Consider the following 17,528-nt stretch of genomic DNA (forward strand, 5'->3'; position numbering starts at 1 on the left):
TTGCAATATATATATCTAAGATGACCACGTCAAAGTGATCCCTGGTATGGCCAGTCCTATACTCAACTTTCATCTGATTCATTAAGAATTCTGAATTCTATATATATATATTGCCGCAAATCCTTGGCTGGCAAAAAATTTGCTCACCACTACTGGGAAATGTAATTTTGTATTAAGGTGTGGTGTTCTGATATAAAGGGGAGAGCTTTAGTTTAGTTTACTGTCTTGTATGTACAACATTTTTTGCAAATCCATCTACTCTTCTACAGGATGTCAGGCCAAGGAACTATAGCTGCTGTTCAGCTGGACATTGCTGCTATAGGTCAAGGATTTATATGACTCAAATGAATAGTAATATTTATATCAGGGATTGAATTATAGTTGCAAATAATTATTTTCTGTTTAAGGATTTAATTATCATCAGGAATGATATTATTGCTCCTCAAACAATGGGTAAAAGAGAACGTAGCGTTCCTAGTTCAGATAGATATTTTGATTACTTCAGTATTCTCAGGGAGAAATATAATGGTCAAAATTCACTTCCCTGCTGAAAGGCACTTCCCATGCAAATTCTACTTTACAGTGTGTTGAGGACTGCATATCTCTGTTCCCACAGAAGGGGAAGTTGGTGACACTATAAACAGCTTTTGTGATCCCTGTGGTTTGATTTTTCTTAGAATCAGTTAATTCGCAATCATAACAACAAAAGTTGCAATTTGCAAAATGGGAAATATACCCTAACAAAGCAAGCAAACGATTTGAGATGTTAGCAACTTGCTTAAAAATGAATGGACAAATGCAATTTGCACCTTTTTCTGCAATTTGTATCCACAAGTTTTCACAATCATGGTTTACCCATCTGCGATTTTTCTTTAGTATTCAAAAAATCGTAAAATTTTGCTCATTGCAGGAAAAGTCATGATTAGTCAAGACTACCCTTGATGTCCTATATCACCCATTAGTATACTGCATTTCTGCAAGCGTAGAGGACAACTTTCTAGCGAAGTTTTGCACCCTTTAGCCAGATGAATTTTCACTCAAGCGAACGATCGTTACTCCGCAAATTCACTTAAGTGCAAATTTTCCATGACGTTACCCCCTTCACCAGATTTTCCTTCGCCAGCTTAGACCTGGCGAACTGATAAGATGAAGCTACATCCTCCTCAATCTTATGTCAGTGACATAATATCCTATATGCCGAAAAGCATGCGTTTTTTTTCCATATTTTAAAACGGGATTGTTTGTGTTAATATTTTTTTAACCATTTGAGGGGCATGTCAATTGTTTTAGGGTGGGCTCATGTCTAGGACAATAGAAGATCTCTTTTGTCTTTGCTTCCTTGGAAATATGTAATAAGTGGCCAATTAAAGCATTTGCACCAACACATCTAATAAAGGCATATATATGACCTAAATGTAACCGCTCTATTCAAATTGACCTAAGCATAAGCAAAGTTTCTCTAGGCAGAAACGAACGTTAGCTAAAGTTCACTATGAAATGCTTGTGCTGATGAATTTAAGCTAGCAAAACTTCGCCAGCGTTCGGCTGCCAAGACACAAAGTCACATTTTAGTCAATTAGTGTAGTGGCAAAGCCTTCGCAGGCAAAAATTCACCCTCCAGTGAATTTGCCCCGACGAGATCTAAAAATCAGAAATGTGTGGAAGAAACCACACATGTTTAGGTGGAAAGCAAAACAATGCATTTAAAGAAAAAATCCCAGTGTAAAGCCATTTATAATCTCACCAGTAGTAGGTGGGGTCCGGGTGATCATGCCCCAGACCTACAGCTCGAGGTGGAGGTATCCAACCAAAGCAAAATGGCAGGCACTCACAGATCTCACAACCAGGCTTGTAAAAAGACTGAGAATTTTATTTTAGGCCACAGAGTAAATTAATACATAGCCTTACATGTTTGATGCCTGTGGGCACTTAATAATAGGCTGTACCTAAAGCAAAACAATGCCCATGTCCATCATGTTTCTTACAACATGATGTCTTATGAAGTTAATAACCTAAACAGCACTGAAGAACTAGTTCTCCTTAAATTTTCCAGAGCATCCTTTCTTAATATGGGACTACAAAGAATAAGGGCCTGGGAATATACTTTCCCACATGGGACAGTATACAGTAGGGTTGGAACTGGGATTTCCCTTTTACTCCAATTCTAGCCGAAATATTTTAATGTTCTTCTCGAGAATGTAAACTGAATAGATGTATTGTTACTTATGTTTATCACACACAGTTTCAATTAAAAGTGGGGCAAACATCAGAGCCATCATGTTTACCTTAGGAATGGGACCTTTTTTATACATCTTAAAACAAGGCCAACAAACCATAAAGGTTTATTTATATTTCCAGCCAAATAACAGTAAGAACTCCCTATATATAAAACGCATCATATTAAAGGAAATTACTTGTGCAAAGAACGATACTCAAAATCCATGCTATGTGGCTATCCTGCTGAAATGTGGGCATCCTGCTGAATATACAGGTATTGGATCCGTTATTCGGAAACACATTAACCTATGGGAAGGCCGTCTCCCATAGACTCCATTTTAATGAAATACTTGGCATTTTTAAAAACGATTTGCTTTTTTGCTGTAATAATAAAACAGTAGCTTGTAATTAATCCTAACTAAACATATCATTAATCCTTATTGGAGGCAAAACAATCCTGTTTGGTTTAATTCATTTTTAGAGGTTGAAAAAATCTAGAAAACACCAGGCACTGAGTATTCTGCATTATAGGTCACACACATGTAATATGGTATTGATGCATTTGAGGTACCAAGCTGATGCTGCCTTGTTAAGTGCTGATAGGAACACACACACATATATTTTTTGATTTGCCATTTCTGTTATCCACTGGTTCAAGCCATTTGCTTCTTTGGGAGTGCCACGTATGTTCTTTTATACTACTTCATAGATACCCACAGGGCCATCATTAGCATAAAAACACAAACAAGAGACTGCCTGTTTAAAAGAATGTAGGTAGTTTCAACCCAACACATTGATTTGTCAATAGCTCAATACTGTGGGCTGCAATAAATCTGGCAAAGTGCCTTTCATCTAAAGGGTGTGAGGTTCCTATATTATAGTAATACCTTCCAGGAATTCAGGAAACACCAAGTGCAGCAATGTACTTCTTGGTAATATACAAATCGAAATACTGATGACTCACTATATTGGTCTGTTCACAGACCGTTGCAGTGCTGAGTTTTATTTTAGAAATGAACTAGGTACCTTAATCAAACTGAATTATGTCAGTGGTAATGGGATGGTTCAGCATATCTGCTAGACTGAGCATAAAATGTTTAGGATCAGTTGATGAATTTGTGGAGTATATATATAATTTGCATTGTGAAATATTAAAGTGGACCTGTCAACTACACATAAAAAACTGCATAATGAAAGTCCTTTCCAAATTAAATATGGAACCCCAAATTTTTTTTCATTAAAACATCCATACCTGTTATAAAGGTGTTTAAATATTTAAACTGTCAATCAAATATTACCTGCCTCGCCTCTATGCCCGTGGCATAGAGGAGGGGCAATCAATTACTTTCATTTCCATTCAGCACTTCCTAGATGTCACTGCTCCTCACATTCCCCCTTCCCTCCTCAGGATCTATAATTGTGTAGGGCACTGCACATGGACATTAGGTCCCCCATTCTGGTGCATACACAAGATTTTGGGGTGATACACAATTTCTCTTAATAACCGTGTCCACAAAATGGCAGCTACCTGCTTGCTGTGATTGTATAATTCCAAAACAGAAGGAAACAAAATTTAAATAATAAATACAGTGTAAGTAAAGTTTATTTTGCTCAACTAACTTGATAGAAAATAATTTGAAATTATTTCTTAGGGTGACAGGTCCCCTTTAAAGTATTTGTCCTTATTTAGGTTATCACAGTAGAGTTACAAAAAAGTTTCAAAAAATAAATCAGTCAATCGAAATGCAGGCAAAATAATTGGAAATGTGAAACACACAACAGATCAATTGGGGTATGTATTATTAAGACAAGGCTATTAGATACAAGTTAGGAAGAGAATGATATGAATGAAGTATATCTAGTATAGTATATTAAGGATACTGGAAATATATGATTCAATGGTGAGGTGTGTGAAGTGATCCAATTCTGTGTAAAGTTCTTCTAATGAACTACTGGGTATGTACAAGCTTGCTAATTGATGCAATTATATCTACATAAGGATGTTTTGACATGGCTGACAAGAGTCACTGCACATTGGGGCCTCCGGCCTTTATTTGGATGGCAAGTAACTTTCGCCAATCTCTAGGTTATCTTGGTTTTGTTCCTAAGTGCCCAGGGTCTTTTGTATTAATCTGGCTCAATGGCTCTGAGTCAGCTTTGTACGTGACTCCACTGATTGCTGTTATTGTAATTCCTGACCTGTTTTTCCCCATTGTGAACCTTGTTGCCTCCCTCGGCCAGGGGACAATAGTTACACCCCGATACACTCATTTTCTGCAACAACCTTGAGCAAGTTTTGTGTTAGTGTGACTTGCACCAGATTCAAAGATTCCCACCTAAACCTATGGGATTGCTTCATTCTTTACTCAAGATAATTAGGTTCAGTTTCTGAGGACTCATCTGTGAATTGTCCCCATCTCAAGAGAAGACAGACTTTCTAAGAAGTCATAATTTAAACTTTTACCTTAATTATCTTTTGCTGCCTCAATGTTTGAGATTTGTCAGGAGTTATGGTGTGCCAACTAAAGTAATTTGTGATAGAGGTGTTTAGTTTGCCTCACAATTTTGGAAGGCATTTTGCAAATCACTACAAAGCAAAGTATCCATATCCTCAGCTTACTACCCACAAACTAGTGGCCAGATCCAGGAGAGAGTCCACAAAACCTTAGAGCTATATCTTAGATGCTTTACTTTGAAAACTGGGCTAACCTTCTTCTGTTGATAATAATGCTCACCTTCTACTGCAGGCCAGTCAACATTTTTAACAAACTATGGTCTTTTTTTTTGCTGTTCAGAATTGGTGTTAATTAAGAGTTCAAAGTTGGGGAAAAGGTCCAGATTCAATTCAGCAAGAAAAAGGTTTATCATGTGAAAACTCCAATTCAGTTCAGAAAAACTTATCTCACAGTTTAATGAGTGAAAACTTTATTTCAGAGAAAAATGTTTTCTCCTTGAAATGAAACCATGAGATAACTTTCTCTCATTGAATTGAATCTGGCCCAAAGTGTAGTAAGCCTCTACTAGCCTTAATCTTTCTTGCCCTAGCAGGTAGATTGGGCAACACTTTCCAATTATCTGTATTATCCTGTCAACTTTCAGTTGAGGTTACCAAACACCTGCCATAATTGTCCTGTTATTTACAAATCTGTATTGAAGCCAATGTTCCGTGTTACTTTTCCTTGAAGAAACATTGAACTGGATTTTAACAGGGCCCCTAATCAGAGAGGAAGTGTCACTAACAAGGACAATGATAGAGAGTGAAAGGGGTTTGTTTTGTGTTGCTTAAAACTTGATGCCAGTTGTTTGTATTCCCACAGACCATTTCCATTGTTTCCTGATAAACATCTGTCTTCAAATGCTTAATGGTTTCCATTAGTTGCCTTTATGTCTCTGGCTCCTTTATATGATTTCCTGTGCACTAAACATGACACAATGAAAAAAGTCATGTAGCGTTGATTCATTCTGAGCAGCTACTCCATTTAGTTTAATATGAGTCAAAGGTTGATGCATAGATTGCTGCATAGAAGTATGATTTATTTATGTTTATATTTGGCAGAATAACAGAATATAATCATTAATCTGGAGAAGCTCCATCTTTGAGAAAATTCCACCAAATAATATTTACATCTTACACAAACCATATGCCTTAAAGTGCATGATAATATTTTGGGAATTGGATAGACTGTATGTTAGCAACATCAGTTGTAGCTACTTGTTTAGGTGGTTCATGGTGATGTAGAGAATGGGGATAAAAGTACATGTTAGTGTGGCTGCTCCTCTGAGAAGTCATAATTAAAAAACATTTTTTCATTGACGTTTACATTATAATTGAACACCTGGAACAAGTTGATTTGTGAATTATTATGGTGAAATGTCTCCTGAGTTTGCATGTAATTCTTTTAAAAACTAATGACAAATCTCCAATGAAATATGTAAAAGAAGTTGTGTTGTACTCTGTCTGCCAATGGATTGAGCTTGTTAGGCAAAATAGGGGGATAGAGTTTATTACGTGTGCAGAGAATTATGATTTCATTAGTATTACTGAGATCGGGTGGGCTAAAACACATGGCTGGGCAATGAATTCAGAAAGCTTTTTAGGAGGGGGCTGAAATATAGGCCTTTTGGTTTTGTCAATGGTAGGAATGCATTGAAGCAAATATAAAGGCATATGATATTGGAATCAAAATCACATTATGATTATGTGCAAGCATAGTTTTAGATTTAATAGATCCTGCCAGACAAATCTAAGTGCCTTCTATGAGAAGGTAAGCAGAAACCTTAGAGCTGCACTGGATGTAATGTACTGAAACATTTTACAATATTGGATGGATAAGAACATACTGCATTTCTCAGGGGAAATGCGTCAAAATCAGAAATTTCAGGAAAAGGTCAAATAAAGCTTGCCTGAATGGGGTCGTGACGAAACATTGTCAATTCCAGGAAACCTCTATGGGGATAACGAACTAAATGAAAGATTGATTTGAAAAAAAGCAGTGATAACTAGAACATTTTCAGGTTGGATCAATGTTTTTAGTGGAGTACTTGTGAGGTCTTTTTTTTTCTCCTTTTTGACTTTATTTAATGCATAAATAACGTTAAGGTTGGCACTGTAAGTACTGCCTTGCTATTTGCTAATGATGCTAAATTGTGCAAAATAGTGGCATAACATTACAGGCCTGATCCAACCCCAACACCCCCCCCTCCCCCAAACACACACACACAATTTTTTTTCTATCCATGATTTTGCATGCTTTATGGGCCACTAGCAAAATTGCAGATCACCTGTGACTTCCACATTCTCGGGTTCCCTGTATAGAGGAAGCAGATCTGCTTCCAAAAGAGTTTGTTCCCCGAACTCTTTGCAAATTATAGCCTTGTGCTTAATTTAGAGCAGTCAGCATTTCTCCCACAATGTACCTAATTACAAGATTAAACCAGCAGGAAGACCACTTGCACATTTATTACATCACACTATAATATTTTGGGGGCATGTCCCTTCATCAGTTTATTTACACCGCTCAGTAATGATAAATGCAAGATTATACACACTTGGCAAAATCAACATGAATGTTGGTCATTCACTAAATAAATTGGTGACCTTGACTGAAAAAGAATTTGGGATTATTGGGGATGACGGGCAGTGACTCCTAAGACTAATCATTTTCTGTTTGGCATAAAGGAAGGCATTGACTCACGGGATGAATGCATTACTTTATTACATTTGGTAATGCTGATCTTGTTTATGTAGTGCAGGTTTGTGCCCAATCCATAGGAAGCATATTAATAATCTGTAAAAAAAAAAAAAAAAGCAGAGAGGTGCACAGTGGTACAAATTATGGAAGGTCGGGTTTGTTTTTCCTAGAGATACTTTAAGATAACAAGATCTGGGGTCAAGGTTGCTATTCTTCTTGTCAAACCCTTGCTTATAAAAATTTGAAGGCTTTATATTTATATTTGTAAATTATGCTGCTTTCTAATATAGTTGTTGCCTTTTTAATGATATAGGATAAATGAAAAAACAATATTTTAGCTAGTCAGCTATAAGGGGGCAGATTTATCAAGGGTCAAAGTGAATTCGAGGGAATTTTCGAAGTTAAAAAATTCTAAATTCTAAGTAATTTTTTGAATACTTTGACCATCGAATAGGATACTACGACTTTGAATTTACTTCGATTCGAAGTAAAAATCGTTCGACTATTCAACCATTCCATAATCGAAGTACTGTCTCTTTAAAAAAACTTCGACTTCAATACTTTCGCCTACGACTTCAAATTCCAATGTCGGAGGATTCTATTCGATGGTCGAATTTCGAAGTATTTTCCACTTCGAAATTCGACCCTTGATAAATCTGCCCCTTGGAGTGTTTTGTAAATAGCTAGTTTACCTTGTGTTTTATGTTAACATCTAATCCTACTCGACTGAAAGTACATACCAGCAAGGGGCTCTCAAATATTTCTGCTGGTTTGTTTGTAATTATTGTTGTTAAATTCACTGCACTACAAAATATATTGGTGTGTATAAATAATTACTAATAAAAGAAAATGAGCGTGTATGCTCTAGGCAGATGGTGTCCAGCTGCCAATTCTGTCAGTAATTTTTCCCTAACCTCCCTCTCAGTTCTTCAAAGCTAACTTCCTCAAATGTACAGTATTTATGCCTAAATCCTGTTTTGCTTACAATAGCACTGCACTGCATCAGTTCTGAGCGTGCTTAAAATATTAAGTCCATAATTGGAGTTATTGTCTTGGAAGTACACAACGGCATGGTAAAAATGAACTGAAGATTATTCAGCGAAATAAATGTGGAAAATGTGTTTTTTCCTTGCACTTCAAAACGAAGTCAATTATTTGAAATATTAGCTGTAACGGATCATTTACACTCAGTTGTCATTGCAATATTCTGATCATGTCCAAAGCATTTTTGCACAATGTTTGTACTGGAGTGTCCACTTTCTCTCTTTTAGAGTGATATACAAAGCGTAACACAAAAAAAGAAATATTGCTTCTATAGCCGTAACACATAATTTGCACTAATCAATTGAATGATAAATAGAGAATGTTCCTTGCTCTTAGAGAACCTTCTATTTGTTTTATATTCTCTATACAGTACAGTAACCTTAAATTAGCAGTTTTCAGACTACTTTTTAACATGGAAGACAATTTAATCGATTGCACAGGTTAGAACATTTTTGTCGGGTATTTCAGGGACATAACTTCAGTTTCAATAATGACCAGAACTAGGGATGCACCTTTAACGATAAGTTACCCTGGTGGTCCAGTGGCTTACCCTAGTGGTCTAGTGGCCAGCGGTGATGCCCGCCGTGCTTCCAGCGGGCATGCCCGCCACACACGTCCTCTTTCCTCCTGCACCAGTTGTGCACTTCCGGGTTTCATAGGCGCAGTTGCGCAGGCATGATGACGTCATCGCGCAATGGCGCAAAATTGAAATTGTATAAAAGGGGATTTATGTGTTTAGGACTTTGCCCATTGTAAGGTTCTATTTGATTGTTCCTGGGTGCTTTAATCTTTATGATTCCAATTGATCCTCTGTGTATTGACCCTTGCCTGCCTGTGACTGCTCTAATCTCTCCTATCCTGACCCTTGCCTGCTGTGACTACTCTGATCTCTCCAACCCTGACCAATTGCCTGTCCACTGACTATTCTTCACTCTTCAATCCCGATTCTGGCCTGTCTGACGTTTCTACTCTGCTTGTGTTGGCCCAGCCTGCCTGTTACACGCTTTTTTATCTGGCATCTTCCATCCAGTATCCTTGGTGAGACGATTGTGCCCCTTTGCTCATCCAGAACTGTTAGCTTTGCTCCTCTCTCAAATAAGACCTGGCAGCATCCGTTTAGCCGAGGGCTCCTCCCGAGGTGAAAGGCGACGGTTATAGGCAGAAGTGAGAGCCGAGACCAGGGAGCTTAGCTTGGGTTCTGGATTTAGGGTGCCGATTCGTGACTGTACCGAATCCACTGTTTTGGATTCGGCCATACCCCTGAATCCTTTGCGAAAGATTTGGCCGAATACTGAACAAAATCCTAATTTGCATATGCAAATTAGGGGTGGGAAGGGGAAAACATTTTTTACTTCCTTGTTTTGTGACAAAAAGTCACGCATTTCCCTCCCCACCCCTAATTTGCATATGCACATTAGGATTCGGTTCGGCCGGGCAGAAGGATTCATCCGAATCTTAATGAAAAAGGCAGAATCCTGAATTGGGGGCATCCCTAATCAGAACATTGTCTGATTTTACCCTAGTTCAATCCAACAATTTAAATCTGAATGGTTAATTTTAGATTGTTGCATTGAAACGTACAATTGCTATCCGACCAGTCGTCATATAAGGACTAATATCTGTGCATCTAAGGCCTGCTGACTGAAAAGGCTACAGATACCAACAGTCCCTTTCCTGTTTTAGAAGTGTCACAAGACTCACTTGTCTACTGGTTTAGGATAGCTACATATATCAAATCCTCTTCTGCTTTGGGAGTGCCAAAAGTGATGCACCATCCTTAGCTCAAGAAAAACAGGCTTATGCAGGTAAGATTCTAAGGAATGTATCTCATCCTGATTTTTACCACATTCATAATTACGTCCCTTTGCTTTAAATTCCTCATTCATTATTTCACCCCTAAGCACATTCCTATTACTGGTATAGATAATTATGCTATTAACTTTGTATGACTTCCTATGCCAAAGGAATCCCTGAATATAGAGCAAAAGATGCCCTTCCCAGGCTAATTCTCTGGATTGACCTAATAACAACAGACCATTGGTTGTTAATGTTATAAAATCAAGGTTGCAACTGCAAACATTAAAGGAGAACTAACCCCGAAAAATGAATAGGGCTAAAAATGCCATATTTTATATACTGAACTTGTTACACCAGCTTAAAGTTTCAGCTTCTCAATAGCAGCAATGATCTATGACTTCAAACTAGTCACAGGGGGTCGCCATCTTGGAAAGTGTCTGCAACACTCACATACTCAGTGGGCTCTGAGCAGCTGTTGAGAAGTTAAGCTTAGGGGTCGTCACAAATTATCAAGCAGCAAATTAAGTTGTAAGATGATGCTACAGGGCTGATGCTAGTTACACTGGTTTTTGTGCTGCCGTGTAGTAATTATCTGTATTAATTACTAATCAGCCTCATATTGTGGCATTTATATTCTGTGTGTTAGAAATTGGCGTCTTCATTAATATTGATATTGATATCCATAAGAATATCTTACATGTGTACTGTATATTGTGAGTGGGTCCCTAAGCTCAGTAAGTGACAGCAGCACAGAGCATGTGCAGTGAATCAGCAGAAAAGAAGTTGGGGAGCTACTGGGACTACTGTGGAGACACAGATCTTTACTGCTAAAGGGCTGTGGTTGCCTTTGGCTATTACAGAACCCTAATAGATTACGTACAACATTTCTAGCCTACTTCATTAGTTAAGCTTATGTTCTTCTTTAAGATGCAGCTTTATTATAGATCAAACTGAGAAATGATCCAAGCAGTTTGATCTGATTTCCTATAAACTTTCCTGACTATCTATTGGCTGGACACCTCTAATGACCCCATTAAGATGAGACTAAGGGGCCTATTTACTAATAATCAAAATGCAATTTTTTCTACAAATCTTGAAAAAATGTTGGTTTTCCTATTTTTCTAAAAAATACTCTAAAAATTCAAACGTTATTAAGTAAAAAACCAAGAAACAATAGCAGTGGAACATAATCCAGTCTCCCAGCCCCCAGGAGAGACTTCAGAGATAAAGGAAAGCACTTCTGCACATCATATCTTCTGCTTCAGTTACGCGTCATTTACCATCATTTACTTTGGAATGGCCATCATTTACTTTGGAATGTGGATATATTGTTGTGACACATAGGAACTGTCTTTTTAATTTTTTACTATTTCCATAGAAGAATTTGTTGCTGCATTTGATCTTCACAGAATAAAGTGGAAAATGTTACGTGGTTTCTCTCCAGTTTTCTGGCATGCTTCTGTTAGGTCATTTCCCTGACAGCCAACACTTACTCCAAGGCAGAAAAGGTCTCTTCCTCTGTTCCACAGAAACACCTTTAAGAAAAAATGATTATATAGAAAAGAAAAAAAGGCAGCAATACAAGCTTAAAAACTTTCAGAGTGGTTATTTCTAATAGGAATTGAAAGAATTGGATGAGTAAAAGGTATGGAACAGTGTACAAATGTGTTTTTGAAAATGTTATGAATTTATGCTGAATTGTTTCATTACATTGAGATAATATGAAATATGAATCCCACTTTGCCTTTAGATATTTAGAAGAGGTGCACTGATGCAGACTCATCCAAAAGTAACCCCATGAAAAAGTACAGGGAACCTTACATAACCATCTACATGTATTTTATTCGGCCTAGCAGCTAAAACGTGATAAGAAAATTAAAGCCTGGATAAAAATTGCCATCTGCTTGCAAAAAACTAACAAAGCTTTAATCTTTTTTTTAAAGATTTAAAATATACATTAATGCATAGAACAGGACAGAAAAAAACCCTGCCACTCAAAGACACTTACATTTACAAGATATAAATAACTGATTTCACTGAGCAATAATAACCTGAGTGCTTCCACATGTAGAAACTACATTCAAATTATGCAATTCCAGCTGACTTTGCCTCCACCAATTTTGATGTGAGCTTGCAAACATTACTGGCCTTCTGGGATGCGAATTTAACTGCGAAACTGGGTTTCATATATCTGCAAAACGTTATATGAAGAATCTATATAAGATAATCAGCTAAAGACTTTCAAAGTGGCAAAGCTCTCTGGAAATATGCGCATCAGTTCCACCAGCTAAGGACCCAAACCCCAATATGTCTTATAGCTGGCATAGGAAGGGGTGAATGAAGTAATTCTTCAATGTATTTGTCATAGAATGACCAAATAAGCATCAAAGAAATAGCAACTATCATCATTATTTGAACTAATGACAACTATTTCCATTGGCTGATGGACAAAACAGAAAAGACTCCAGTTTTGGGAGATGCTGCTCTCAAGAGTTATTACAAGTGGAATACAGTATTATCAAGATCAGCACATTTTCAGGCTATGATACTTTGTCAGCTTTATGATACAAACAAAAATGAGGTTTACAATGGATAACGTTTGCACTATCTCCCAAATATGGCAGACAGCTTGTTTTAATCTATTGAAACAGATTTTCAGAAGAGTCTGCTACTCTGTTAAATTTCCTGTAGCAATTTTCTTCCTTTCAAGTACCCCTTACTTCTTTCATAAGCTACAATGGAACTAGATCTATTAATCTTCCTCCAGAAGGAGTCGGCAGCCAGGGCCATATATTTTGTTTCTGGTAACCCATGGGCCATATTTCCTTTATGGTAAGCCATAGGCTGGTGCCTGGACTAGCAGCTTCAGAGGCATATATATACACATGGACTTTAATGCTCAGTGCTGCTCCGCAATAGTGCTAAACACTAACTCCTAATCAGAAAAGAAATTCAATCTAGGTATGTTTACTAAGGAAATATGGAATTTCTATTTTTAAACATTTTGTCTTTGTACTCTAGAGTCTGTGGTAGAAAAGATGTTATAAAGCACAACTGCTGCTATCTGCCTGGAAACCTTATAAAAACCACAAATTCTAGCAGACTTTTACAGCGCCTTTGTTTAATCATTTTGCATTCTTCAGACTTTTTCATTTTCCAAAAACAATATGGCTTTGTGGAGTTAACTTATTGGTCTAATGACGCTTATAATGCAGACAGTTGAGCTCATTTCCCATCATGAGGCAAGGTGCGAAGTTAAACTCTGGGCCGGGCCCCCCTGCAAAAAATCTATGGAGGGGCTGACTGAAGGGAGCAGCTTTTGCCAGCTATCCCCTCGCGAAAAATCATTGATCTTGCCGGGCGGGAAGGGAGCAGCTTCCGCCGGCTCTACCCCCCCCCCCAGCGAAAAACCGTTGAAGGGGCCTGGTGAGAATAGAGCAGCTTCCGCCAACTCAAATCCCAACCCTGGCAAAAAAACGCTGAAGGGGCCAGGCGTGAAGGGAGCAGCTTCTGCAGGCTCTACGCCCCGGTGAAAAATCATTAATGGGGCCGGGCTCGACTGCAGGGAGCAGCTTCCCAGGCTCTCACCTCCCGTCTGCTAACAACTCCTGATGCCCCTCCCACAAAATCTTTAAAGGGGCCCGGTGTCGACTGTAGGGAGCAGCTTCCCAGCTTCCCCCTCCCACCCATTTAAGCGCATTCGTGCCTGACCCCAAGCTATAGAGGAAGCTGACCCCAAGGTCCGGACCCCCCTTTTCCCAAGGCCCCCCCACGACCGCGGGGTCTGCTTCCTCTGAAGTTACGCCACTGGATACAGTTCATTGTACTCCAACAATGAAGAGCAAAAAGTTGAGTCTCACTTTGTATACAACATTCCTCCGTGCTGCATGGACAGTGGTGGCCAGGACACGGGTGTGGTCCCCATGAATGTCTCTACCTTGAACTGGATACAGTTCATTGTACTCCAACAATGAAGAGCAAAAAGTTGAGTCTCACTTTGTATACACTGTTCCTTCGTGCTGCATGGACAGTGGCCAGGACACGGGTGTGGTCCCCATGAATGTCTCTTCCTTGCACTTTATTAAGAGTGCATATGATGTATGCATGTATTGAGGGCCATCCATTACTCCACCTTGTGCCCCCCCTCCCGCAGTTGTGGGTTCTGCTTCCTCTATAATTTTGCCACTGACTTGGAGAGTGAGGGGGTGTCAAGCACTTGTGAGCTCTGTATTTAAAGTCTGCCATAAGCTTTGTATATACAGGTAATAGGACCTGTTTTCCAGAATGCTGGTACCTGAGGTTTTCCAGATAAGGGATCTTTTCATAATTTGGATCCCCATACCTGATCAATCTAAACCTAAGAAGATTGTCTTGCTTCCAATTAAGATTGATTATATCTTAGGCTCAAGTACAAAAAGGGAATCATGTTTAAAAATCTTGAATTATTTACTTAAAATGGAGTCTTAAGGGAGAAGGCCATCCTGCAATTTTGGCGTTTTCTGGATAACAGGTTTCCAGATAAGCGATGTCATATGTGTTATTACTATAGTTATTATTGATAATTGTAGCTTCAGCGTGTGCCACTATGTGCATAAAACTGAGCATGTCTTTGTGTCGTTCTATGTATATCACTGCCATTGTGCATCAGAGCAGCCATATGTGATTGTGACTTTCTCTTTGTGCACCTGTGTCACTGTGCCTGTGTATTACTGTGAGTTTATGTTCAAGTGTCGTTGTGTGTTAATATTTCATCCTTTAAGTACCACTGCAATATAAACCTTCAGTTTACCATTTTTTTTGCAGTGTCATCCATTAGTAATTTTGAACATACAGTGCCCAATTGCGACTGTATTTGTTCCTTATAGGATAAATGCAGAAACCTTCCATTTTTTCACCAGTCTTGTCTGTCAAGCCTCATCTTTTTAGAATGCTGGTTGCCACTGAGTGCATAGTCTGTGCTGATCAGTTCAACAGGTGTAGGACTTGTTATCCGGAATGCTCGGGACCTGGAGTTTTCTGGATAAAGGGTCTTTCCGTAATTTGGATCTACATACTTTAAGTCTACAAAAAAAAGTATTTAAACATTAAATAAAGCCTGTAAGATTGTATTGCCTCCATAAGGACTAATTATATGTTATTTGGGATCTAGTAAAAGGTACTGTTTTATTATTACAGAGAAAAAGGAAATAATTTATAAAAAGTATTTGATTAAAATGGCATCTATGGGAGATGGCTTTCCTGTAATTCTGAGCTTTCTAGATAACAGGTATCCAGATAAGGGGTCCTATAACTGTACAACCATTTCATGTGCAATTGAGAATCTAGCCACATTTTCCAGGTCCACAATCCATTGTAACAGTGAGTTCAAATGTTTTTCGTTACCAGTACTGAATTTCTTATGACAAATTTTGGATTTGCTAGCACTTGTTTGTGGGGATGGGGGGGGGGGGGGGGCTGTACCCTCCATGACACAGAATAAAATTGCACATGTTTCAAACATTATTGACCATTTTCAAACTGGGTTGGTTTGGGAGGACAACACAACTTTAAACACTCTGGGACTTTTCATGACCGCTAATCATTATTTGGGCTCTTTTTGTCTAGATTTATGGGGAGTCACACAAGCTTAATGTTGCGAAAGCCCAACATATGTTCCTGCTCCTACTGAACCTTAATTGAACATGAAAAGTTCCCTCATGTGGCTCGGATATTTTACAAACTATGCATATTTAATCGGATCCATGATGCTCAAGAGTTCAGAGCTAAGACTTTAATGGCAGAAATTGGACGTCCTTTGAACAACAAATCACATCCTGTGATTTGTTTGGGAGAATGGCTGAAAATATAAATTTGCTCGTAGTGGTTTGGCTTTGTCGGGGGACTTTGATAAAAAGACCTCTCTGCTCCTTCTATTTGACACAGATGCTAACTTTGCTTAATGACGATAACTGTCAGAGTCAAGGGTCTTATTGCACTCTCCTGGTTCAGAAACCCTTTTTACACGTCACGCCATATATGTTGTGTGACGGTTCTCCCGGTGGGAGGTCTGTTGCTAAGGCAGTGCTGAGTAATCTCATTATTTACACGGATTCTGTACTTGTGCAGGAAAAGCTCCGCTTCCTGAAACCCCTGTTCTCGCTTATTTCCCACTCTGCTGCTTCAGCTGGTCAATAGCACAGAGAAATCCCAGGATGGAGTATAGGATTCTACGGACACTCGCACACACATTGCTGCTTCTGCTCTGCTCTTGGGGTAAGCTTTTCCTTCTGCACTTACTTCTCTTTCATTTAGCAGTTCCAATGGCAGGACATCTGTTTAGTGTAACTTTTTTATTGTACTTCTTGAACTAATTTCCTTGCAAGTAACTTATCTGAAGTTTGTCCACGGGCTGTTCTGAAGTTGGTTTAACAGCACTATGCTAGCTCTTTGTCATGTCTGCATGTGTTGCTTGTTGAACGAGCATGCACTCTTTTTCCCACATATACTATTTTCTTACCTAGCAGCATCCTCTTAAACCTCAGCAATCAAAGTCAAAGTCATTCACAAAGAAAGGGATATCTTAATGGCAATGCATTGCTTCTGAGACCCTAAGCATATCTGAGTTTTGATGTAGTAATAGCCATGCATTCAAACGCAGTACCAGGAAAATGTGATATTTTCTTTACTGATTTGACTTTATTTATTTATTTTTGCTCATTAAAGGAACGGTAACACCAAAAAAAAAAAAGGAAAGTGTCTTAAAGGAATGACAATATAATGTATATAGTAAAACTAGTGTGTTTGCTTCAGAAACACAAGTATAGTTTATATAAAGAAGCTGCTGTGTAGCCATGGGGGCAGCTATTCCAGCACAGGATATACAGTAGATAACAGATAAACTCTGTAGAATCCTATTGAATACTATAGAGCTCATCTGTTATCTGCTGTATATCCTGTGCCTTTTCTCGTTTTTCAGCTTTGAATGGCTGCCCCAATGGCTACATAGCAGTTTGTTTATATAAAGTATAGCAGAGCTTCGGAAACCCCCATTTTACTAGTGCAGCATAAAGTACATCATATTTTCATTACTTTAAAGCATTTTAATTTTTTGGTGTTACTGTTCCTTTAAGTTCTTTCTGTATTCAAGCTGACATAAATTATACTTTGTATTGTTCTCTGAAGCCACTAATCTTGTGAAATATAATCACAAAGCTGCTTTTGATTAGTATAATTTAAAAGTAAGACACAGCATGTTTGTTTATATGATTATGAGTATTCTGCAGGCAAAATATCATACAG

The 17,528-nt window shown here is 38.3% G+C and overlaps 1 protein-coding gene across 1 annotated transcript in view; it reads left to right on the plus strand.

The window, feature by feature from the left end:
- The first annotated feature begins 16,331 nt into the window (after window positions 1-16,331).
- LOC108702720 (receptor activity-modifying protein 2) overlaps window positions 16,332-17,528 on the plus strand; it is a 31,479-nt gene continuing 30,282 nt past the window's right edge. The window contains exon 1 of the mRNA XM_018238355.2: window positions 16,332-16,502. Within this exon, the coding sequence (XP_018093844.1) occupies window positions 16,442-16,502 (61 nt within the window). The 5' untranslated portion in view covers window positions 16,332-16,441. The remainder of the gene's footprint in view (window positions 16,503-17,528) is intronic.

The sequence above is a fragment of the Xenopus laevis genome, chromosome 9_10S (genome assembly GCF_017654675.1).
Source record: "Xenopus laevis strain J_2021 chromosome 9_10S, Xenopus_laevis_v10.1, whole genome shotgun sequence".
Classification (NCBI taxonomy): Eukaryota; Metazoa; Chordata; class Amphibia; order Anura; family Pipidae; genus Xenopus; species Xenopus laevis.